The following is a 26,936-nucleotide window of genomic DNA, read 5'->3' on the forward strand; positions in this document are numbered from 1 at the left end:
AACATGATTGTCTACTTATTCCATTCTATTAGTTTACTTGACTTAGAAATACAGTATACTTATCTATATATTTATACATTCATCCACATACCTAATCTACATATACAGCCCTTTTACTAAAATACAATATTATATTACGACAATCTGTCCAACATATTTCCTTACGTAGCTTGTTTTAAATATCGACCCGTGAAGATCCGGGTTGGAATTGATCTTCAGAAGTTCAGTAACCCATGCTTATCGAAAGCAGGATCGAGTGGTCAGGCACGCTGACTTGTCTGACACAAATCGATGCCCATGCTGTTGGTCACTGGGATGTCTGGTCCGGACTCGATTATTTACAGACCGTCGCCATATAGCTGGAGTGCGACGTAAAACTAAACGCACTCACTATTTTAAATATCCCGCGCAGTGCTCAAAAGGGGAAGATAATATGCAGAAACATGTGAAATATTAGAGTTACTTGCCCTTGACATGTGTTTGTCAACATGACGGAAAACCAAATGTGCCCTTCTCATGTAACCTCTACAGTGACCAGTATTTTGTCTAAGGTGGGATTCGAAGTTTACCCTTTTAAGGTAAGTTTAATAGACCACAGACAAAACAGCATACCGCTTTCACAACAAAGAGGCATATCAAATAAGACAAGTTAAATTTTGTCTTTGAGTTGGTTTGATCACAGACCGACAGAGTGACAGACAACGTATCTGGTGTATTTAGTATTTTCTGTCGCAGACAGGTAATGTGATTAAGACCGTGTGGTTGGTTATAATTCATTTGCAAGTTCCGTAACTGACTTCCTCGGATAGATGAGTTCTTGAACTAACAGGGTGTTTTTGTCAACAACAGTTTCAATCATCAATGTACGACCTCGCACTGCTCTGCTAATGCTATCGACAGCTGCTGGTCAGTAATTCACATCAACCAGTAGTAAACACACCGGTATTATTGTACGTCACGGAATGCAGTGCACGGCAGTGATGTGGTCACCTAGTGTTACAGTCCTATTGTCTTTCATGTAGTCATGTAACAGTGATGTGGCCACCTAGTGTTACAGTCCTATTGTCTTTCATGTAGTCTTGTAACAGTGATGTGGTCACCCAGTGTTACAGTCCTATTGCCTTTCATGTAGTCTTGTAACAGTGACATATCACACCATATCTGGCTACTGATGTGTGCATTGGAAGCCCCAGTGTAGGAGCATGTAGGAGCATTAGGAGCCCCAGTGTAGGAGCATGTAGGAGCATTAGGAGCCCCAGTGTAGGAACATATTGGAGCATTAGAAGCCCCAGTGTAGGAGCATTAGGAGCCCCAGTGTAGGAGCATTAGGATCCCTAGTGTAGGAGCATGTAGGAGCATTAGGGGCCCCAGTGTAGGAGCATTAGGAGCCCCAGTGTAGGAGCATTAGGAGCCCCAGTGTAGGAGCATTAGGGGCCCCAGTGTATGAGCATTAGGAGCCCCAGTGTAGGAGCATTAGGGGCCCCAGTGTAGGAGCATTAGGAGCCCCAGTGTAGGAGCATGTAGGAGCATTAGGAGCCCCAGTGTAGGAGCATGTAGGAGCATTAGGAGCCCCAGTGAGCTTGGTATACAACAGTAAGAGCAAATTTTACATGTTTTTGTGGACATAAAATTGTGGTACATAATTATCATAAAGAGGACACAAATGCTTGCAGTGGACTCGAAGATCAATAACTGGTTAATTACTCATAAGCATAGTGTATTGGAGTGACATCTGTCTCACCTCATGATCAGCTGATGCATGAACGTAGTACTGCGGCCTGTGGTGCCAAACTGACAATGGTAAAATACATTTTCAGATTGGCTGGTACAATGAACAAGTTCAGCAGGTGTTTGCCCTGCCCTACCCAGAGGACACCTTGGCGTTCATCGTCATCAGTACACCAGAGATGTTTGATAAAGCCTTCAAACCTTTCATTCGCCGCCAGGCATGCACAGGTGTCCGAGATCCCATAGACGAATGTATGATGCATCAGTTCAGCCTGATTAAACAGGTACCTCCTGGCAGTCAATATGAACCAGCTCCAATATTATACTGAACTAACTAACTGTAACAAAATTAACAAAGGACTTTATTTTGGGTTAACCTAGTGGGTAAAGCGTTCGCTCGTCATGCCGAAGACCCGGGCTCGATTCCCCACATGGTAGCAATATGTGAAGCGTATATCTGGTGTCCCCTGCCGTGATATTGCTGGAATATTGCTAAAAGCAGCGTAAATCTAAACTCACTCACTCACTCAGTTGGACTGCTATAGTATCCATATTTTATAACTGCCGTTTATGGCTGCTACTTGGCTATGTCTGTACAAAATGTCATGAAATTTGGGATGTGTTGTCAGGAGTGAAACTCAATCTTCTTTTGTGTTTGTGAGATTCTAAATTTTATCCATGTTTGACCATGCTCATATGTTCTCTGTAAATGCAGGTGTAGGAACAAATGTTTCAGGAAGTATTTAAAAATAACGTGTTATATTTGGGATAACCCCTTCTTAGTACAGGTGAACTACTGTGCAGTAGCACTGCTTTTCTAGTATCATTGCATGTGTTTATTCTGTGAACCTTCAAGGCATCTTGAGCTGGAACTTTGGTAACTGATCCTAGACTTGGGGACACTAATACATGCTCACATACTTCCCATTTGTAACCTGTCTAAACCGGCATCCCACAGGACCGAAATAAAATGCCTTTTTAGACAGAGTGCCGGATTAGACAGGGACTATCATTTTCCAACATGGCTGCCATTTCCACACGTCAATCTCTCAGTGTAGCGTGCCCAGAGGAGTGTATATTAGATTAAAGGACCCCGATTGGACTGCTCATACCCATGCTAGTTTAGACAGTGTTAATTACAGTTGAAATTGCTTGTTGGGACCGGAAAGTAGAAAGACAGGTGCCGGACTAGACAATGTTTTATTGATCATAATATCAATCGAAAATGTTGGGACCAAAATTTTATGCCGATTTTGACAGTGTACTGGATTAGACAGGTGCCGGTGTTGGCAGGTTTCACTATAGTTCTATTTCTTATAAAAATTCATTCAGAATGGAGTCCTTTGCAATATATAGAAAAGAATGTTGATATTTTTACTTTGAAACCTTCCAATTTAATTGTTTGTGAAAATGTCTGACTGCAATGTTTCAAGGCATTTCCTGAGGGTGAGGCTGAAACAATTCATGACTTTGAGCTGCACCCGAACCGCCGGCCAAAAGTCCTGGTACAGACTGCTGGCCATGTTGCTGGGGCAGCATACTACTACCAGGCATCTGACGTCACAGGGAACCCTTGTGGGGACAAGGTAAGCTGGGTGGGTGGGGACGTGTACTTGTACCTAGTGTCCGATGTCACAGGGAACCCTTGGGTGGGGACAGGGTAAGCTGGGTGGGTGGGGACGGTACTTGTACCTAGTGTCCGATGTCACAGGGAACCCTGGGTGGGGACAAGGTAAGCTGGGTGGTGGGGATGTGTACTAATTCCTAGTGTCTGACGTCACAGGGAACCCTTGGGTGGGGACAAGGTAAGCTGGGTGGGTGGGGACCTGTACTTCTACCTAGTGTCCGATGTCACAGGAACCCTTTTAGGGACAAGGTAAGCTGGGTGGGTGGGGATCTGTACTTGTACCTAGTGTCTAACGTCACAGGGAACCCTTGGGAGGGGGACAAGGTAAGCTGGGTGGGTACCAAATAAGAATACCAAATCATTTTTATAGATATCCAAACGTTATTAGATTTATATCATAACTAAGGAGTACAAACATATTAATACTTCAGAATTTATCAATGTTTATATTCCATGCAACATTACAAAGAAAAAAATCAATAATATTTGAGAAAATATAAAAGTTACTACTCGGGCGAATATAAATGTACGGAATAAAGGTTGATTGACGATAAGCCAAAGTCTATACAGAGAACTTATGTGTTTTTACGAGATTAGAGTTTCACATTGTTTTAAATGTTTTGATAATCAACAAACAGTTTTGGTCTATTATATTCATATAACATTAATGTAATTCATTTTAATAACATTCGTTTGTATGATGTCATTACCAAAGACTGTGGCATTCTCAGTGTTAGAGATTAAACTAACCTCAAGCTCTCGAATTAGCGAGCTAGTCCATTTTGCGCAAAGGGTATATGCCTGTTGTTGTTTTAATTAATCCCCCATTTGCTGTATGACTAGTGGGAGTAGGACTAATGGGATATGACCGATAAGTTGGCCACTCTACTCACACTTTTTCTATGTGTTACCTTGTGTATGTCAGTTTTGAGATGTGTATTGCCTTTGTTGTATATTTACATCATCATGTATTATAAGACTGAATGATTGAACGTGTTAATGGTGATGTCATGTGGTTTCTGTTGCAGAAAATATATGGTGTCAGTGTACATCCGAAATATGGAGGCTGGTTTGCATTACGAGGAGTCATAATATTCAGAAATGTGCTTTATTCAAACCTTGCCCAGAAGGAGCCCCCGGACGTTGTGTCAACGTCATCATTACGCCAAGAACTCCTCCACAGGTACAACCACAACTGGCAAGATTGGTCATTCAGGGACATTGTGCCAGTTTCACTAAAGTACTCGGAGGAGCAGATGTTATACTTCATAACCCCACCTAAAGACCGGAAAGAGCTCATCAAGAAAATTGTTGAAGAGGATAAAGTCCACTAGATTGTCAGTCAAGAGTAATGTTTATTGTGAGAATTGTATGCACTATGTGATAAATGTCTATAGTTTTGAGAAGAAAGACGTGTATGATTGCACGTTGTTTTCTGTCTACACTTTTATTCAATGCAGAATTTTCCAGTGTCTACTTCTTGAACATATCAGCAGTTGTTAGCGGTCATGTTGCAACAGATCGGGTCATTTAGTCGCCTTATCTTTTTGTTATCACAGTTTCATTATCACAATGAACTCCACGTGGACATTAGGATTTCAGTTAGAACTGCCATGGATTATGTTGGACCAGACGGTCAAGCTTGTTGACTTGGTTGATAGTATGTCACTGTTCCCAAACCGTGTCGGACATTGGTCATTTACCACATGACTGGGTTATTCACAGGCTGCAGGGATAAAGTTGGAGAATTATGGACACCACCATTAACAACAACGCAAGTTTCAGAGTAGTGTTTGTGTCCTCCATCTTGATGGTAAACAGGACTACACCACAGACAACTTGCCTGACTGAAACGGTCTTACTCTCACAGCCACAAGAAGAGGATGTCCATTTGGGAATCTGCTCCCTCTCATTTCTTCCTTTTGCTTCCTGCTTGATCCAAATCTCCAAAAGTGACCTACTTTATGAGTAATGATAACATTCTTATTTGCTGCTAAATGGATATGAAATCTTCTGTTGAATTTTATATGTAATCCTTGTTATTATTTTGTTGTTATAGAGCTAGTTCTCCACATTGAAAACTTTGGAATATACTTGAAGCATTTATTTTATGGTTTTACACAGTACCCAATTCACAGTCTATGTGTGGCCCAGTTGTTATCCCCCAAACAAATTATGTTGCTGTGGTTATAGAAATGGCTCCATCCATCATGTTTAGAGAGATAGCATGGCTACTAAACCGTTCGCTATTTTCTAAGTAAACTTTGTATACATATCAGTGCTGAACTGAACACGGCCGGACAGTTCCATAGTGATGTTCGTAGTGTAACTGTAATATTACTTTGTCAAACCATTAATGCTTATCAGGCAGCTGTTGAACTTTTTGTCTTTGGCTTTTCAAACGTTTATTTATATTTTTTTTTTCGGTACATACAGGCAAGTACTAATGATCTGAAGAAGTGGACTTTATTGTTGAATGTCATAATGATGTGTGGATGGAGGTGAGATCGGTCTCAGATTATTATTTCTTTTTTCAGCTCTGAGGTGTATTTTCATTTGTTTTCAAGTGTTCAGAATGCTGACTGTGAACTCTCTGTGCAGTCTTCTCTTGCCATAAGATATTCCTTGTACATCCCTGGTGCACTGCTGGTTTAGTTACTTGTTGAGTAAATAAAGACAAATGAAAGATACCGGTAAACATGATCTTTATTTTTGTTACACATAGCCTTACTATATTTAAGATTAGAACTCCAACATCTCTTGCACATATTTGTAAGTTTGTTCAGATCAAGATGTACTGATAAGGGGAGATAACCTTAACAGTAACCACACGCTTATGGCACCACAAGCTATAATGCACAATCTGTGTCCCTTGAACAGTGCGAACATTAACACCAGTGAAATATACAGGGTGAAGAGAAAATGAAACAATACACTAGTGAGATCAGAAAGTCTACACTGAGAGCTACACTGATATCACTCCGCAAATAACCACCAACCAAATATACAATACTATTATTTACCACCCACTTCAAAGTATAATAACCACCAAGCATATACATGTATATAAGAATAAATAACAATAAGTTTCTAATTTGTGATAATTTTACAGAAATTATTCCTGCACATTTGAACATAATCTCACAAATGTCTTAACAGTTAACAACATTTTTTAACAAAAGTAATCACACACACACACACAAAATAAATGACAAAACATTTGTGAGAAAGAAATCGGTAAAGGTCTTGAAATCAAAACATCACCATTATCCATCTAAAATCCGCTAGTAAATCTGAAATGTTGGTCAGTTTCTGCAAGTGGCCTTAAACGGAATAAAGGGGGGTAAACTGACAAGAATGGTTCTATAGTGTATTTGGTGTGAAGAAAAGATCCTGGGCATTAATCTAAAGACAGAAAAAGAAATGCCCGAAGAAGAAATGGGGCAGAGAGTGAAAAAAGTACATGTGTATACATTTTAACCTTGCCAAAAACTGTGCAGAACATTTCCACAAGTTCCAGAAAGAAACTTATTAAAAATACTGTTTGTAATCACCCCCAGCCGTTCTAAGGTATAAAGTTCTGTTTGAATAAATATCTCTGCTGAAATGGATGTGTCTTGGTTTTAATCTAATCTTCTGGTGTCATGTCAGTATAGTCTGGTTTTCAATGCCACCCTGGTTACATGGACAAAAGTGGCCCAACCCAGGGAGGACAGTACTACTCCCAGTACATTTACTGGACATTTCAACAAGAAGACGGGATGTGTGAAAGGTATGACTGCCTTTTTGTTGGACCTTGTCCTACCCCGTAACTGAATTGTGACAGGGAAGAAAATTAAATATCAAGTTGAACCAATTTCTGCCGATACTACTTTTGTTTTACAAATCTAACTCCATGTAATATAAGTCAGTACAGATGTCTATACACACATGATATAATAACTCGTAGAAAAAAAATGTTTCAACACACATAAATAATCATGATAGCAGCCATGTAGGCCTCATGAAGACTACAGTCAATTCCAGAAATTTCTTGTAAAATGATAGGTAACATTTCACAAATGTATATAGTTTGGTGTATGGCCCTGCCCAAGGTCGGGGTCTCACTGCTTTTAATGATCCTCTGGTTCTTGGATATGTGATTAAAATTAAATATTGTTAATATTGACAAAAATTGTCACATTCTTTTCAAGGTCAGCGGTCAAGGTAAGACAAGGTTAATTTGTGGACCCTTACTCAAAAACATACACGATGTCATAAACACTTGGCACACAAGACCAGCTAGTTAAGGTACAAATTTGCAGTATGTGTTTCCATGGAAACAAGATCATACCAAAGACACAACCGGTAATATGTAACAGCTATATCAAGATTAAAAGCAAGCGTCACATCAGACACAGAAGTGCTACAAGACAATCCATGTCATACAGCACCGTTCTACATGACATTTGGAGCCATCAGATAGACTCACATTAGTCAACAATTACATCTGACAAAGTGGAGCCCATGACACATGGAGCCATCTTTCACAGCACTTGAGACTAAACTTTCACACTTGATACAGTGAAGTCTTCAAAGTTCAACATGAACTTTACAGTGGAGCCTTCCCCACAAAGCTCACCATTCCATTATGTTCCCAACAAGTCTGTATGTATTGTCTATGATCTACAAAAATAAATGTTTATTCCATGTAACTGTCCCTCTTCATGGCTGCCTGAAAGAGATCACTGATGAATGTGGTGTTGTGAAGCAGACCGGGCAATGATTGTTATAACTACTGTTTGTAATTTATTTAATGCTTAGCATTAGTTGCCATTATTTGCCATCAGCTGATCGGAAGCCATTCGGATTGGTAGACTGCCATCTCCACAGATCCTCACCTGCAAAAAATCATCGCAACCATCATGTATTAACAGATTTAATATCATCTCATAAACAACGGGTCCCAGGATTTCCCTTGGGATAAGGCCCTTTTACCATGACAACCATCATGTATTACCAGATTTACTATCATCTCATAAACAACAGTTCCTAGGATTTCCCAAATGGATAAGGTCATGGTACCATGACAACCATCATGTATTAACAGATTTACTATCATCTCATAAACAACAGTTCCTAGGATTTCCCAAATGGATAAGGTCCTTTTACCATGACAACCATCATGTATTACCAGATTTACTATCATCTCATAAACATCAGTTCCTAGGATTTCCAATGGGATAAGGTCATGGTACCATGACAACCATCATGTATTAACATATTTACTATCATCTCATAAATAACAGTTCCCAGGATTTCCCAATGGTATAAGGTCATTTTACCTTGACAATCATCATGTATTAAGAGAGTTACTATCATCTCATAAACAACAGTTCCTAGGAATTCCCAATGGTATAAGGTCATTTTACCATGACAACCATCATGTATTAACAGAGTTACTATCATCTCATAAACAACAGTTCCTAGGATTTCCCAATGGTATAAGGTCATTTTACCTTGACAACCATCATGTACTAACAGAGTTACTATCATCTCATAAACAACAGTTCCCAGGGTTTCCCATGGGATAAGGTCCTTTTACCATGACAACCATCATGTATTAACAGAGTTACTATGATCAAATATACCAGATTAACAGATTTACCACCACCATATATACAACAATTCCTCAGAATTCCCATGGGATATGATCCTAGCACCATGACAACCAACATCTAATCATTTATTTATGGAATCACTATCGTGCCACAAAGTACAGTTCATGGCTATTCATGTTGACAGCTTCCAGTACAAAGGAACCTGCCTTGTTTTTGAGAGGAACAGTCAGGGGAACTATCTGTAAAGACCAGAATAACCCACATTGGAGGCAAACTTTCTTGCAAGCATGACCTTGTAAATACTCAACACAAATATATCGAATGTCTTCGAACAATACAGGCACTTTCTAAAACAACAAGGGATCTTCACCTGAAATGAGCATTTGGATTTTCTTGTACTAAGACTCAAATTTCTGATTCAGTGACGGAGGAGGTCAAATATTTAATCTGAATAATGTCTTTTGGCATCAGTAGCTTTCACCGTCTGGTCAACCATCACTCTGGCTTTATCGGCAGATCTTGATGGAGGGAGGGAACAGGAGTATGAGATATATTTTAAATGAGGGGAACAGTGACCAAGACATCTACATAACATAATAGACACATGGTCTGTCTGTATACATCCACTAAGGACTTACACATCTCATCCAGGTTTTTTTGTGCTGTCCACGGCAGTTCTGTCTTTGCAAGAGCAGCATCAGCATAACATGAGGCGATGTCTCCAAGACGGCGCTCAACTTTACTGTATGGAATCTGCAGTGAAAGGGAACAGTTAATCAAGATGCTCGTACCTGGAAGTCTGGTGTGTTGCTTAAGGGAGGGTGGTGTGTTGTAGATTGTATAGAGTACAGTCAAATCCTGATGAGTCGAATGACGGCGTCTCGAATATTCTGCATAACTCGAAGTACCTGTCGGTCCCGACCATTCCCTGTCATAGTTGTCATCATTTGATTTCCGGTTACACGAATTCATCTCATAAATACACACATGAGATGGATTGTAAGAGGTACATTTATTTTGTATTTCATTGTGCTAGTATTGAAATGTGTTCATATTTATATACTATTTGTTTTCATTATCTATGTCAACTAATGTATTGGTGTGCTATAGTTTGACATGATGTGCTGAATAAAGGAATTGTTCCCGTGTTCGATCATCTTTATTTTTTACCCTCATAGACATACCTATGTCTTGAATACATTGATAAGTCAAATTTATTACTTGATCCCCAGCGATTCGACTCATCGAGATTTGACTGTATATTGTATTGAGAGGTATAGGTTAGTTAGTGAGAGAGAGTGTGTGTGTGTGTGTGTGTGTGTGATGTGTATGGCAGCGTAGAGTATTGTGCAGCGAGGTCGAGTGATTGTACAAGATTGTTGTGTATTGTAAGGGAAGTGTAATACATTGTAGACAAGATTCTACCCTGACTACCCACCGACTTTCCTGATGCCTTCTCAAATGCTTTGACCATGTCCAGTACGGAGTAGCCATGTCCAGTTCCCAGGTTGTAGGTCTTCAATGGAAGACAAATAGAGGTCATTAACATCACTATTGGCAGCGAGGCACAGTTGCTTTAGGACTACCTCAACATGCTATGTCTGATGGAAAAGTACACTTTGTCACAGACCCAGTTTGTATACCTGATAATCTGGTTTAATCAATCAGTGACTGAGGACATGTTGAGTGACTTCCGTGACGACTGATATGAAGTCTTAGATATTTCAGCTATGATAAGTAACTCACCTTGCTTCCACAGCCCTCTTCGACTTTTTTAATCGCTGCCACATGACCTTGGGCAAGGTCAACTACGTGAATGTAATCCCGAACACCTAAAACCAACAATACCATGTGTTAAGTGTTTGACTTGATCCTAGCATGCAGTCAGGGGAGACAATCTAGGTAATATGCTCCACACAAGCTTCCTTCCTGTATTACAACCAGGCAGGGTTACTCATACTGACAGTGTAGTAATTGGCCATAAACAGATATGGTTTGCAAATTATGTTTAACATGGATTCATACATAGTCAGTGTAGCCAATTACATTTGAAATATATTTTGCAGCCCCCCAAAAATGGAATGTACTTTGATTTTGTTGTGTGTAAATTTATACCTTTTCTTTCATTGAAAACACTGCAGAAACCTCATTAAGCATGTTTACTCTCCCTCTACTGGCAAACAAGTCAATATGAGTTTGTGCCAACACTACAGCAATGTCCCATACTTCTGTGTTGGGACAACAGTTTACAAATGTTTCGAAGGAAAAAGAGTGAATTAATTCAAGGGAAGAATAATATAGAGAAACATATTTTTGTTTCACAGAATTTACATTAAAAATATGAAGAAGCATGTTTTGTGAAGTAATTAACAAAGTGAAAAGCTATTTTAATGCTGTATCCATTGTGGTCAAGGGGAGACAATCCACTCAAATTACAGTAAAAATCTTCAACTGCTTAACACTATATCTTGAAAGTATTATCATCCGTCCACTTACAAGAAAGGTACAAATGCTGATGCTGATAACTACAGACCCCACACTTCACTAACCTGTCCCATCGGGAGTGTCGTAGTCGCTGCCGTACACCTTCAGTTCAGACCTTCGCCCTACTGCCACCTGGGCTACAAACGGCATCAGGTTGTTTGGCGGACCTTGAGGGTCCTCCCCGATCTTCCCCGACTTGTGAGCACCAACTGGGTTGAAGTATCTCAGGATAACAATATTCCACTGCTGCACACACAAACAGCAACGTAAAATCAGTCATATTTCTCAAACCAGCAGAGGGGTGAAGAAGATCTGACTTCAATATTTTACATGCATAGAGAACAAAACCCTCTTTAGATACAGTGAAAACAATAGGGATTAACACTAACCATTTTTCATGTCAAACCATTTTTTATGTTTAAATACAGTTTATATTTGCGTATCAGCAACAAATAAACTATGACTCTGTTTACATGATGATTATTGTGTTAGAAGTAATTGACACCAAGCTAATTTACACATGTATATTATTCATCAGCCCAACAAAACTACTGTTAAACTGCACCAACCTTTTCTGCATTCGAGAGATCTCTTAAAATTTCTTCGATGAAATATTTTGTTTTGCCATAAGGATTGGTACATCCCCCGATTGGGTGTTTCTCGTCCAGAGGCAGATACTGTGGTGTTCCATACACTGTTGCAGAGCTGGAGAACACTAGGTTGTTGACCCCATTCTCCTTCATCACCTGTCAGGAAGATAAACATGGCAGTCACTTCACAGGTGTTCAACAAACCTTCCAAGGGAGCTTTCTATTTCCCTTCCAATTCAGGATGAAAACTCATCTTCCTGAATTTTTTTTTTGAAGTTTGCCTAATGTATACAATATGTATGTTGACTATTGGTAGTAGTTGAAGATGTACTACACTAAGCTTGTGAAACACTCTTGAACAGACACAGGGTGCCCACGGTAAAACCATTGGCTAGCCACTGCATGAGTGAGTGAGTTTCTGATTCTTGGTTAATGCCTTTACAACTGGCTTAGAGATTACATTAGACTGGTTGAACAAGTACATCAGCAAAACACATCTCTGACCTCTAAAAGGTTGACAGTTCCGCCAACATTTGTCTTGTAGTACAAGAGCGGAAGGTCACATGACTCCCCAACAGCCTTCAGACCTGCGAAGTGGATCACTGCACTGAACTTGTGCTGCAAGCAGACATATGTACATTAGCTGCTAATACAGGAAATTATGAAGAAACATAGTTATTAAATATGCAAAATACATAATGATGACATGCTCAACAACCTAGAATTCTCCCAAGCATACAGAAACATTTCAACATATTGTCCATGACAGTAACATTGCAACTTGGGATCCTTATTTTAGGGATTTAAGGCAACAAGACTATAAAGAGTACCTGAGATCATGCAAGGGACCAGTTCAAAACTTCAACAAAATACAAAAGAATTGCTTCCATAAGCCTTAAGACATATCCCCTCCGCCTAAATAGAATTTATTCTGAAAATATTGAATTCCTTGTTTAACTTAAAACAAGAAGAGTAGAAAATCATTTGGGGGGGGGATGGGATATGGGGGTTCTTATACATAAAATCTGCATTCCTATATTTGGCATTGCAGAATAAAGAATTACCATTAGTGCCAGCAGACAGAACCCTACCTCGACACAAGACAGGATTGGTAAATCAAGATCACAGTTTTTGCTTTGTTTAGTTATCATATAAAACATATACATGTACATTTTGTCAGATCAAAAACTTGCAGCTTTTAGTCAGGTACACCATATTTTCGTACTATCACACAGCAGTGAACAAAGATTTCAAAGGGACCAAGGTCATGAATTCAAACAATGAACAAATATACTTAACAGGCTAAAAGAATGTTACTTTTGTGCTTGACAGATATTATCAGCTAAACATGTTTGTTGGAGCTCGGGAAGTTGATGCTGAAGAGAAGAATTTCAATAATGCATCCCAGGACAGCACACTGCCACATGTTCTGCCCTAGCTTAAACCCAGCTCTGTTACACTCTGAAAACTACATGAACATATCACACAACTGACAGCTTTCGGCAAGGCTCATATTAAACACTAAATTTCGTGATTTTTCAGGTACGTTTGATCAAATCCTTGTCAAAAGAGAGGCAAAATTAAATTTGTTGTTCAAAATAGCATGAAGTTAGTGTACATGTGAAATTGTGGCTTTTTGCTGAAATGACGTGAGTCTCTGTGAGTTCAGCAGGGACAAGATAAACACTTCCATCAGTGAAGGTATGTCTTCATCACTCTTCTTGTCACACACATCAGTGGTATTTTGGATTTTCCAAAAACATGAAGAGTATCCTTCTTTTCTTTTGCAAATACAATTATGCAATTTGACTGGTGTCTTTCTACTCCAAACTGTCTGTAGTGTAAGTAACACCCTCCCATTAAAGTGCAGCCTTATTCCCAATATCAACTCTGAACGACAGGGAAACAGCTGATCCATTACGGAGTTGAACTGTAGCCACCCAGTTAGAGTTACACATATCCATAGAAACAGGACTTCTCACACATCCATAAAAATCAGAGGACAATTGAGAGTGGATTCCTTTCAAGTTGAATGAAGATTGAATGTAATGTGACCTCAACTAACCTTGCCGAACACCTCTTCCACTGCCTTCTTGTCCAGCAGGTCAACATTGTATGTCTGGATCTTCTTCCCGACAATCTCCTCCACGCGGCGGATACTCTCTGTAACATTGCAACACTAGTTTATATGTACGCTCTGTAACTATGTTATACTAGCTTACATACTCTCTGTAACATTATAACACTAGTTTATATATACGCTCTGTAACTATGTTATATCAGCTTACATACTCTCTGGAACATTATAACACTAGTTTATATGTACGCTCTGTAACTATGTTATATCAGCTTACATACTCTCTGTAACATTGTAACACTAGTTTATATATACGCTCTGTAACTATGTTATATCCCTCTTACAAACTCTCTGTAACATTATAACACTAGTTTATATATACACTCTGTAACTATGTTATATCCGCTTACATACTCTCTGCAACATTATAACACTAGTTTATATATACGCTCTGTAACTGTTATATCAGCTTACATACTCTCTGTAACATTATAAAACTAGTTTATATATACGCTCTGTAACTATGTTATATCAGCTTACATACTCTCTGTAACATTATAACACTAGTTTATATATACGCTCTGTAACTATGTTATATCAGCTTACATACTATCTGTAACATTATAACACTAGTTTATATATATGCTCTGTAACTATGTTATATCCCTCTTACATACTCTCTGTAACATTATAACACTAGTTTATATATACGCTCTGTAACTATGTTATATCAGCTTACATACTCTCTGTAACATTATAACACTAGTTTATATATACGCTTTGTAACTATGTTATATCAGCTTACATACTCTCTGTAACATTATAACACTAGTTTATATATACACTCTGTAGCTGGGTTATATCAGCTTACATACTCTCTGTAAATTGCAACACTAGTTTATATATACGCTCTGTAATTATGTTATATCAGCTTACATACTCTCTGTAACATTATAACACTAGTTTATATATACGCTCTGTAACTATGTTATATCCCTCTTAATACTCTCTGTAACATTATAACACTAGTTTATATATACGATCTGTAAATATGTTATATCAGCTTACATACACTCTGTAACATTATAACACTAGTTTATATATACGCTCTGTAACTATGTTATATCCCTCTTAATACTCTCTGTAACATTATAACACTAGTTTATATATACACTCTGTAACTATGTTATATCAGCTTACATACTCTCTGTAACATTATGAGACTAGTATATATATACGTTCTGTAACTATGTTATATCAGCTTACATACTCTCTGTAACATTATAACACTAGTTTATATATACGCTCTGTAACTATGTTATATCCCTCTTAATACTCTCTGTAACATTATAACACTAGTTTATATATACGCTCTGTAACTATGTTATATCAGCTTACATACTCTGTAAAATAGCAACACTAGTTTATATTTACGCTCTGTAACTTTGTTATATCAGCTTACATACTCTCTGTAACATTATAACACTAGTTTATATATACGCTCTGTAACTATGTTATATCCCTCTTACATACTCTCTGTAACATTGCAACACTAGTTTATACAGTACAACCAGAAATTATTGAGAATTTAAAGATTGTAATTGGGTTTTTTTCACTCATTACTCACGTATTAAATATGAATATTAGCAGAACATAACTCCAGATTCAAAGGACAGGTGAACAGTTAGTATTTTGTCAAGTCACCATGGGCAGCAATGCAGGCTTCAGAAAACATTTTCTATTGGATTTAGGTCAGGACTATAGCTTGGCCAATCTAATAATGTCATATTTTGGGTCCGAAACCAGGCCTGTGAATGCTTTGAACAATGTCTTGGGTCATTGTCCTGCTGGAAAATCCATAAATTTCATAGAACATGTGAGCAGATGGAAGTAATTGTCCCTCGAGAATATCTGTGTACCGCTTACTGTTCATATTACCTTCAAATACACAGAGGGACTTTGCCCCTAACATAGATATGCCACCCCACATGTTAAATTTCAGACTGTACTTTGGGTGCTGATACAAAGGTTTTTCAGTTTGTTTGGTCAAGAATAACAGCCACACAGAACTTTCATCTGGGAAAATCACATTGTCCCAGTTAAAATTTCTATGCTGGAAGAACCAGTTTAACCTTCGCTCCTTTTGTTCAGGTTTCATGATCAGTGATGGAATTCCTCGACTTTTCTGCCAACCCATTGCATGCAGCTCAGTTCTAATTCTCTCCTTACAGACAGCCACAGTTCCTCTTTCAATCATATCCGGCCTTAAGTTTTTTCTAAACTCCTTCGTTTGTTTTTAGAAACAAAAATACCAAGCCGCCTCCTGTCACCGACAGTCAATTTTCTGGGCCTACCTGCGCCTCCCTGGTGCTCAATGCCATATCCATTTGCAATATTTTTCAAAACACGATAAACAGTGGACAAAGGGATGCCTGTTCTACTTGAAATCACTTTAGCTGATCTTATGTCCTTGTTATAATACTCTAAAATCAACTTCCTCTTCTCTAAATCATCCATACTGAGGATCACTGAAAATGTCGTCTGCTAGCAAGTAAACAAAGGGGGATAACTCTTCACAAACTAATGAAAAAGGATTGAGGGAGTTGTCTCTCTTGAATAAAACCAAGCACTTGATAGCTGGTCAAGGTTGTTTATACTAGAAATCCAATTAAACATATTCCTAAAATTTTCAATAATTTCTGGTCATACTATATACTCTCTGTAACATTGTAAAACTAGTTTAAACACTAGCTGTAACATTGCAAAACTAGTTTAAACACTAGCTGTAACATTGTAAAACTAGTTTAAACACTAGCTGTAACATTGTAAAACTAGTTTAAACACTAGCTGTAACATTGTAAAACTAGTTTAAACACTAGCTGTAACATTGTAAAACTAGTTTAAACACTAGCTGTAACATTGTAAACTAGTTTAAACACTAGCTGTAACATTGTAAACTAGTTTAAACACTAGCTGTAACATTGTAAAACTAGTTTAAACACTAGCTGTAACATTGTAAAACTAATTTAAACACTAGCTGTAACATTGTAAAACTAGTTTAAACACTAGCTGTAACATTGTAAACTAGTTTAAACACTAGCTGTAACATTGTAAACTAGTTTAAACACTAGCTGTAACATTGTAAAACTAGTTTAAACACTAGCTGTTACATTGTAAAACTAGTTTAAACACTAGCTGTAACATTGTAAAACTAGTTTAAACACTAGCTGTAACATTGTTACATCACCTTTAATATTCTCTGTAACATTGTAAGACTAGTTTACTGTCACTTAAAATGTGACATTATTACACCAGCTTAAATACACTATAGCTTTAAAGAACCACTAAACTTTGTTTTTTGTTACTCTTTTAACCATTACATATGAAAGATTTGTGGTTAGTCTTATGCGGAACACCAAATTTATTCTTTAAAAACTTGTGGTTATTTAATACCGAGCGATTAAAAGTTGCCAAAAAGTCGCCTGCTTCCCTCTCGCCCGCCAACGAAACCACAGACAGGTTACGTAACTCTGTCGCCAGAGCACTGCAGTGACGTCATATGAGGAACGATTTTCAGTTAGTTGTATAGAAAATGTGTAGCACGCTCATCATTTTGATGATTTCGACATCAACTTAATTTTACATGCCGAATCGCTGCTTTGTCGCCAATTGCTCTCCTAGGGTCGGGCGATGGTGTCCCCATGCACAGATTTCCACAGGACCCCGCAGTTCGTGCTAAATGGGTTATGTTTGTGAGTGCGGTTTAGCGGCGTTGTGGAAGCCTGAAACGATATCTTACTTGTGTTCAGATCGCTTCACGGAAGTTAAGAGAATCAAAACTACTTACTAGTTGTAGTAAAATATGCATATGATTGATGACCATAAACATTTTCTATGACACAACTTGTAACATAACGATTTCTTTCGAAGTGAGGTTGTGGTCGAAGTAACAATAATATTGTAAGTAGTATTATATTGACACCCACCTCGCTGCCACGAGAGAAATTGTTATGTTATATACGCTTTGTCATGCAAAATCCTATTGGCTATCAATAAAATATATATTTATTACCAGTAGAAAGTAGTTTTGATTTTGTAACTCGGGTGGAAACAAAACCTAAATACCATTTATCCTCAGACTGGCGGATGTTCCCGACAGGGTTTCATTTTAAAAATAAAAATCTGTTAGAATTAATGAGATTATAGTTTGTTTTCATCAAGTTAGAAAATCAAGACTACTTTCTACTCAGAGTTAAATATGTATTGGAATCATAACCAAACGGATTTTGCATGACACAACTTATAACATAACGATTTCTTCCACGGAAGCCAGGTGGGGGTCGAAGTCACAATACTGCGCGATAAATTTCTTTGCTACATTCCCATGGTTAATGTCCACTCACCAGTATGTAGATACTAGTCAATGTGCGCCTTTATATTTGGTCTTATAATCCTAATTAGTTTATTATCATACTTGTATGCATTTTGAAACTAAATAAAAAAGCAGACGATCTGCTGATACTTATAGTGAATTTATAACAGAACTGTAATATCTAGACATTTTATAGTTTGCCAATGTGAATCATAATTCGCACACACAATTCTAGTGCATGTTGTCTGTCTCATTACACTTCACGGGCTAAAACAATGATTCTGTTGAATGCTACGACAAATGAATAAAAACAAAATGCAAATATTAAAATTAAAACAGATTAAAGTTATAGGAACAATATCAGGCCATTACCTTGTTCGAGGAATGTATCCATCAATATCCACAAAACTGTTCCAAATGATGTGTCTTTTAACAGTTTAATATACCTAAAAAGTGATAAATCTTTTCAGGTATTGGTGTATAGTCTCATTGGTCACCCAAGATAGCACACCTGGCAACTAATTGCATAATGTCCGCCTTTCTTTAAAAACAGTAATTTAGTTAGCCAATAATGGGCAATCAATCAATGTATTGCCGGGTTAATCCTTTGAAAGAAGGACGTTGTTTTTACGCAGACACCGACACGACAGAGTGTATTCAGTATAGATTAGTAAATCTACATACATAAACACTACCTTTGACAATTCCGCTGTGTAAGATAAAAGTAATTAATCAATCAGCTGTTATCGGTTAATCCTTTGATCGATGTTTATAATGTTGAATATTTACTCCAGACACAAGAAATGCCAAATGGGAACCTTTGTCGGGTAATCTAAGTGTGTTACCACTAATTATACCTGTTATAAATTCATTAACTGACCATCAAGTGAATGATGACAAATAACATGTGTAGGTTTATACCACCTAACACGGGTTACAACAAGGGAGTATTAATTGCTGTATTGCATGTGAAAACTTATGGGCCATTACACTGTTTTGAGAATACAAACAGATTTTTACATGACATGATTAAATATCGAGGTAAAAACACAGAAATGGGATCAATTTGGATCAGTCATTATACAAATAGGGCCTAATGACACCAATCGATTTTGACAGAATCGCCTATGAAAACAAGTTGTAACTCGGAAACTAGGCAAAGCAGGAGACAAAATTAAATGACAGTAGATTGTGAGAACATATAGCTTTCATTTTCCACAACAATTGTCACGATTTCAGGTTTATACAAGCCTGTAAACAAGATAATTTAACTCCTAAAATGTAGATGAATTCTGCACAGGCCCTCAAAGCTATTCCTCATATGACGCCACAGAGTCGCTACCGCCTGATTGGTTGAAATTTCGCTCATGGGTGAGAATTGTGCACTGTTGTCAAAAAGGTCGATTTAAGTCAATTAAAGGTCGAAATGAGTAGTTTTAATGACGGGTTTCATTTATAACGATGCCAGTTAGTGATTTATGTATTTGTACCCCCTAGGGTTTATGTGACCTTTAAATCCTGGAAATAGAATTAACACAAGTGTTGAGTATCTGATGAAACTGAAGAAGACAATCTTGATTAACACCATAGATGACAGAATGTGTCAGACTTTGGCCTTTGATGTTTGCCTATCATTAGCCTTACTCCAAGGCTGTACTGAATCCTGAGCCCATGAATGTATAGTTATACTATCCCTTAAAGAGGCAAGTCTAGATAAGTGGACAGTACAGTCTGTCTGTAACGCCAGTCTGTTAGAGGAACATTTTGTTAATTTATTTATATTTTTTAAAATCATTTTTTAAACTATTTATCATTACCTTAGAGACTTGTGCACGTCAAGCCTATCATATACACCAGAAGGTTTTGGAAGCTGTTTGAAAGTGAAGACGTTTACATTCATCCTTTAAACATTTCATGATATGTTGTTCATGATAACAAAGAAGGAAGACAAAAACAGCTGTTTAAACAATATATGGAAATGACATTGAGAGAAGATCAAATAAACTGCTACAGGATTAAAGGTTGGATGGACTGACGGACAGTTAAAGACAGTCATTGACTACAGCGTAATCTTGCACTAACCCATGCTGGCATTGACCAGGTTGTCAAGGACAACGACGGAGTATTCTGCTGCAATCAGTTCGATGACAGAATGGCTTCCCACATAGCCTGCCCCTCCAGTGACTAGGATACACTTCTCAGGCATCTTGGTCTTCTGAAAATAAAACAACATAGTTCCTTTTATCAAATCTTTTATCAGTTGATTTCTGCCAATATTAGAAAATGCTTCAGGCCACCTACATGACCTTGCAGATAGTGCACATATCCAGAAAGTGGATGGTTGGTGGTTCGACTTCTGGTCATACTTATAAATGCTAAAACATGGGACTTGACATTATGGGGATACAACAAGGACTGTTCCTCGACATTATGGGGATACAACAAGGACTGTTCCTCGACATTATGGGGATACAACAAGGACTGTTCCTCGACATCATGGGGATACAACAAGGACTGTTCCTCGACATTATGGGGACATAACAAGGACTGTTCCTCTCTGAGTCAGTGCATACAAGTTTAAAACAAAACATAAGATTTTCTTAAATTTCATATGTTCATCCATATGTACTGTGACTGTCCATTACTGACTGACTGACTGAGTTTAGTTTTACGCCGCTTTTAGCAATATTCCAGCAATATCACGGCGGGGGACACCAGAAATGGGCTTAACACATTGTGCCCATGTGGGGAATCGAACCCGGGCCTTCGGCGTGACGAGCCAACGCTTTAACCACTAGGCTACCCCACCGCCCTGTCCATTACTGAGTCACAAGATGTAAAATAGGTGGCAATAACACGACAGACAACGACATGTCTGCAGTACTTCGACAATGTTCAACCTACAACACAGAAGACAGATTTGAAAAAACTTGCTTCAGAACAGATACATTAAAATACAGTCAGTTTGTAAAATAACGTCATTTTTGTCGCTCACAAGTTCACTTACTGCATACCAGCCAACCAGACTCACCCCAGTCAAAATCTGATTATTGTTAATCATAGAATGAAACATAAAATCTTGCCAAATACGTTTAAAGTCAAGCATGTCATAATTCCTTGTCTACAACAAGAATCTTACGAAATACATAGAAACCTACTGATGCACTCTTGCCCATGATGCCACAGTGGCGGCTGACAGTGAGTTAACCTCTCCGTCTCTGACAAACACCACGGACCACAGAGGGGCAACCTTGTGTACAACATTGCAGATACTCGCTTGTTTGTTAAACAACAACAGCATGCAAGTCCCCACACCATGTCAACATTTCCTTGCAAGGCAGCAACTTTGGACGACACCAAGTTTTTAAGCCGTTTCCTGTATTTCGGGTTTAAGTATCACCACTGATCAACAAACATTTTTACATCATGGGCGTATATTGAAATGACTTCCATACTTGACATATCCTTTTATGTAAATGCTGATTATAAAAACCAAATAAAACCTTTTAGCAAGATGTTTACGGGTGCTGTTATTATTCACTCGTGTGTACAATCAATTGAACCATATCCGCTCATTTACTCAATTTGTTATTTGTGATCACTAAAACCAATTAGTTAAAAAAAAGAGAGTTTATTTTGTCCTCTGTCATTTAGTGAAAGCTTGATAAATATCGAACATATCTAGGCCAGGTAGTATCATAGTTAACACTCATACAGATTTAGTTTGATAGTAATGCCGTCACTGGTCATTGTTATTTTATATTAACACAGTCAACATGGTCAAAAGATGTCAAATAACTGCTTTTGTTATTGTTTTGAATATAATGAACAATGAATCAATTTCTGACTTGTTATTGAATTCATTAAAAGAAAATATTTGTGTTCATTACCCTATATTCATGATATTTATCATTTTCATGATAAAGTGGATTCATTGCAACCTAATGTGTACTCTGGTTATTCAACATGCAAGTTATACCTTGAGATTTGAGTTAGTGTCACTTGTCTAACAAAACCCCACTTTTCACATCCACAATACAAAACAATTAGGCACAAATTCAGTTATTTTCAAAATCAATACTTGTCCTGAACATCCAGGCCAGATCCCCACACATGTGCTAGGGACAACTGTTATCTTTAACCAAAACAATTTCTTCCTATTGAATAGCATGACAAGAAATGCTAAGTGCCACATTTGGACAACGCACTTTCTACAGGACATTTATCTTGTTAAAGTCATGATACATTCAGAGACAGCATATTCAGGGATTGACACACACCTGCAAGTCTATGTGGCGCACCTGGCATCGATCTGGGAGACAGATTGACCCAGAAAAACAAACACCATCCAGGTAACGGATCAATGTAGTCACTTGTTGCTTGTGTTAAAACAGATACTTCATGGCTTGTAAGGTTAATGAGATTCATGTCATATGACTTTCAAAATTATTTTCTTCTTGTCTTATGTTTTCAAATGGCTGTGAAATAACTCTTAATTCAACTTGTTAGTCAATTAATTGGTTCTGTAGACATTAATTCTATATATACTTATAAGTGTCATAACATCTGGCACTTTTTATTTGTTGGTTTATAAAAACATGACTTATAATTCCAATGTAGTTGGTTAAAAAAACTATTTCCAGATAAAAACTGTTTCTAATGAATGCAAAGGAAAACCTGTAGGTTACACTATACAGAGATAGGATGAAGAACAATTCAAAAGAATAAATGATTCTTTTCTTGTAAGAATAGATATTTGTCTGTATTGTTCCTCATTTCTAATGAAGGGGACATAGAAGCTCTTGTCGTTTTCATTTAACCTTATTGAAAAAACATTATTGGCTAAATTGAAATTGTCAAAAGTCATTTAATTTCTTTCCTCCCCCACCCCCAATTTCAGAGTATTTTTATCAGTTAGTGTCAGTGACCAAAACTTAAAACACAAATCTAGTTTTCTGGCATTGAAGAACATTGTGTTTCATAGTCTTTTTCATTTTAACAGCTATATCAGCCTTGTCTTCAGAAAACATTTGAACCATTGTGTTTTTACCTCCATGTTATCAGTTCCTGTTCGATATCCACTATATTCAGTTTATCTGGACCTCTGAATCAGGCTTATTTTATAACAAGGAAGCAACTCAAATTAGAGCACCTTTTACCATGACTGACAAGAAATGTACAACTCTATTGTGTTGGGTACACATATTCTTCAGTTTAGACATGAACAGTGATTGGCATTAAACAATTCAAGTCAGAGTCTGCACCTTAAATAAGGATCATCATGATATACATTACACCAAAACCTCATTACTTGCTCGAGACCTCACATGGATACAAGACAAATATGGAGCTGGAACAATTTCTAGACCCAAACGGAAAGTACCTTTTAGCCTTTTCTGAGGAGTGCTTAGTTTTAAACAACATTTCAAAAACATACAAGTAAGTCATGGTTTTGAAAAGTGCATAGACTGAGAAAACTACCAATGTTCAAGGTAAAATATGAAATAAATCACATGGAAAATTACAGCATAGGATTTGGTGAATATCTAATGAATAATGCATCAATTATTTACTTGTTCTTGAATTCATCAGGAAATATTTGTTTTCATTGCCTTATATTCATGACATGTATCAGATTCATTATATAGTGGATACACTGCAGCCCTAATGGTTACCATGGTTATTCAACATGCAATTCATAGCTTGAGACAAAACACATCTTTTCAAATCCACAATAACAAAATAAGGTACAAATTTTGTCATTTTCAAAATCAGTACTTGCCCTCAGCATTCAGACGAACTCCCAACATACTTGTTGAGGACAAGTGTTCTTTTGAACTACCGGTTAAAAAGCGTCCTCCCACTGAATAGTGGACAACAAATTTCCAGTTTCTACCGTTACAATAGTATTGACTTCTTAGTGAAATTCAAAGAATTAGAAATAATCATAATTATGCTTGCACAGCAAACACTTAGCAAAATGTGAAACAAGTTGACACACATAAATGTTTCTCTTATTTCAAGACAAAATATAAGAAATGGTAGCTGAGTGCTATTTTACACTTACTATACAAAATATGTTACACAACTACACAATACCCGTGGTTAACCAGAGTTTGTCTATAGAAGAAGTAATTAATCTCAGAACAATGGATCATGTATGTATCTTGTAAAAGTAGTGGTTTTGCCTATTTTTTCACATTCTGAGTGATTGATACAGTTTCATCTTGTCTTTGGGATCCCTTCAGGTAGTTGAATCTCAGAACCAGAATTGACATAACTGCCCACTGCAAGCAGGAATTTGTATTTTACAATTTGTGACTAGATATATATGTGCCGTCTGGGGTTGAGAGTTTGGACTGGGTACCTGAGGTAGCATTACCCGACCTTATCCAGCTGCCTTCTATAGCTGTGCTTACAGTTAATTCCCTTACTAATGTTACAATCAGGGTGACTGAAACTTAAAAAGGTGGCATTTGGTCATATATGGATCAAAACTAAAAAAACCCAGATTACTGTATCATTTGCATCCAGTGTTCGAAATACAGCTTAATTTGCATGCCATGGCACAATAGATACGTCACAGTGGCATAAGATGGGCAACATACAGAAACAGAGCACTGAACGCAATTCACTCTGACTCTACTGCTACTAGCCCACAAAGCAGCCACGTAGACATGCAAAACAAAGGTGACACAAGCTGAAAGGCAAGGCACATCTTGGACAATATCAATCCCCGGACATTGTTCTGTTCATGCACATGATGTTACTGTACGTTGCATCTTGTGCCAAGTTGTCACACTGTTCTACAGGACAATGACACATCAACTGATCTTATTCCCCTGAGTTTATAAGGCAGCTTGAGTGAAACTGACAGAAATTGACTTTGAGAAGATGGCACAGGATTTCCTTAGTAAGGAGGCAATTGATGATGAATACAGGACAATCAAGCTTGGAAGAAAGAAAAGGGTGTTATCTTCCAAAGATGCAATCATGAGGAAAGTTAGAAGGAAACAGTGGTGCCATGGGGGAGTTAGACATTTTCGGTCCTTGTATTTGGCCTGAAGACAAAGCTGCATTTGTCACTAATGGTAGAGAAGAGACTGATAAAATCATAAATAATTTCTCTTGCCACCTCACAAGAAGAGGCATCAGCAGGAGTCTTGTTTGACAGAACTGCTTGACCTTCTAATGGAGGCCTCAGCTCTAAAGAGGAGAAATCAGAATCTGTGATAGACCTATAGTCAACAGTGATAAAACAAGACCAAGTTTACTTGAGGTACCGCAACATACTTAGCTTGGTACAAATATCTCTGGTACTAGCTGCGTGAGAAAGGAGTTTCAATGATGGGGACAGTAAAAACAGATTGGAGATCCAGACTCAGTTCAACTACCCTTTCAAACCTAATGACAGATGTCCAATGTACCACAAAGCTGGCTGATCACAAGCCAGGTGGGGCAATTGCAAGATGGACGACAGACAGCAATTGTCCCAGATGGTGGACCACAGCCCAGATAGCATTTGGACGTTGGCCAAATGTTGGCAAAACCATTGCCAACGTTGGGCCAACGTCTGAATGCTATCTGGGAGCTTATGGGTCCAGAACCAATGAAGCATAACTACGCTCACAGCCATGATACTGTTCAGGAGATCCAGCTGTCATAAGCCCTAAGTTTGGTTGATTACTCAGTTCTTTGAATTTATACATCAATCAAACTATCAATCACACATGACCAGGATCCAGGTAGTTTATTCAGACTCTGGGTAGTGAAAATTATTCACCTGACCAATTAAAGTAAGGTACTTTGGTAACCCGTCCAAGCCCAGTGCAATCAACATATATTGCAGTAGATACAACTGTAATATTGCTGATACTAAATGTTTAAAGGAATGACACAGTTAAAGAGCTCTACCTTTCATGGAATACCTGATTTGTAATGTTTGTCATTTTTAATTTTAAAGGGTCAAATCAAATTAGTCCTGAATCAGTCATGAATGTACTTACTTGACAGCAACTAAATTGTGTGCTACAGCGTGGCAGTGGTGGAAAAAAAATACACAAAGTTGACACTACGCTATGGTGTATATTAATTAATCAATTACATCAAAGATATTTTGGGATACTGTACAAGACATTCACTGTCAAATGACAATAACATGAGACTGAAGGACGTCCGAGCACAACTTCAGATACGTTTGTAATGTAAACACAGTCCATCATAACTTCGTGAAAATACTATCAGCAATAGAGATCAACACGACATTGTATTTTCTGTCATCATGTGATTAAGGATCTGACACTGAGAAAACTGTTCGTGGCAAAAGAAATTAAGATACAAAATTTGTTCATACCTGTTTCAGAATCTGTTGGACAATCGAGTTTGTGATCTTCTAAGTCTGAGAACCTGTCAACGTGTACCCGGCGTGGTTGACCTACTGTAGGGGTCGAGGTCATTT

At 37.8% G+C, this 26,936-nt stretch overlaps 2 protein-coding genes across 2 annotated transcripts; one reads left to right on the top strand and one right to left on the bottom strand.

Annotated features, from left to right (window-relative positions):
* Positions 1-457: 457 nt before the first annotated feature.
* LOC124254934 (cyanocobalamin reductase / alkylcobalamin dealkylase-like) lies at positions 458-6,045 on the top strand. The gene is made up of 4 exons (XM_046688777.1): positions 458-578; positions 1,818-2,012; positions 3,162-3,314; positions 4,384-6,045. The coding sequence occupies exons 1-4, from the start codon at positions 489-491 to the stop codon at positions 4,687-4,689; spliced, it is 744 nt and encodes a 247-aa protein (XP_046544733.1). The 5' UTR covers positions 458-488; the 3' UTR covers positions 4,690-6,045.
* On the bottom strand, positions 6,044-26,936 carry LOC124254931 (UDP-glucose 4-epimerase-like). Its single transcript, XM_046688774.1, has 10 exons — positions 26,832-26,936; positions 20,561-20,693; positions 14,095-14,192; positions 12,534-12,647; positions 12,009-12,185; positions 11,505-11,685; positions 10,702-10,787; positions 10,394-10,471; positions 9,594-9,708; positions 6,044-8,235 (listed from the first exon to the last, which is right to left on the bottom strand). The coding sequence occupies exons 2-10, from the start codon at positions 20,682-20,684 to the stop codon at positions 8,171-8,173; spliced, it is 1,038 nt and encodes a 345-aa protein (XP_046544730.1). The 5' UTR covers positions 20,685-20,693; positions 26,832-26,936; the 3' UTR covers positions 6,044-8,170.

Source organism: Haliotis rubra, unplaced genomic scaffold, assembly GCF_003918875.1.
Source record: "Haliotis rubra isolate DU_JTF1 unplaced genomic scaffold, ASM391887v1 Scf587, whole genome shotgun sequence".
Taxonomy (NCBI): domain Eukaryota; kingdom Metazoa; phylum Mollusca; class Gastropoda; order Lepetellida; family Haliotidae; genus Haliotis; species Haliotis rubra.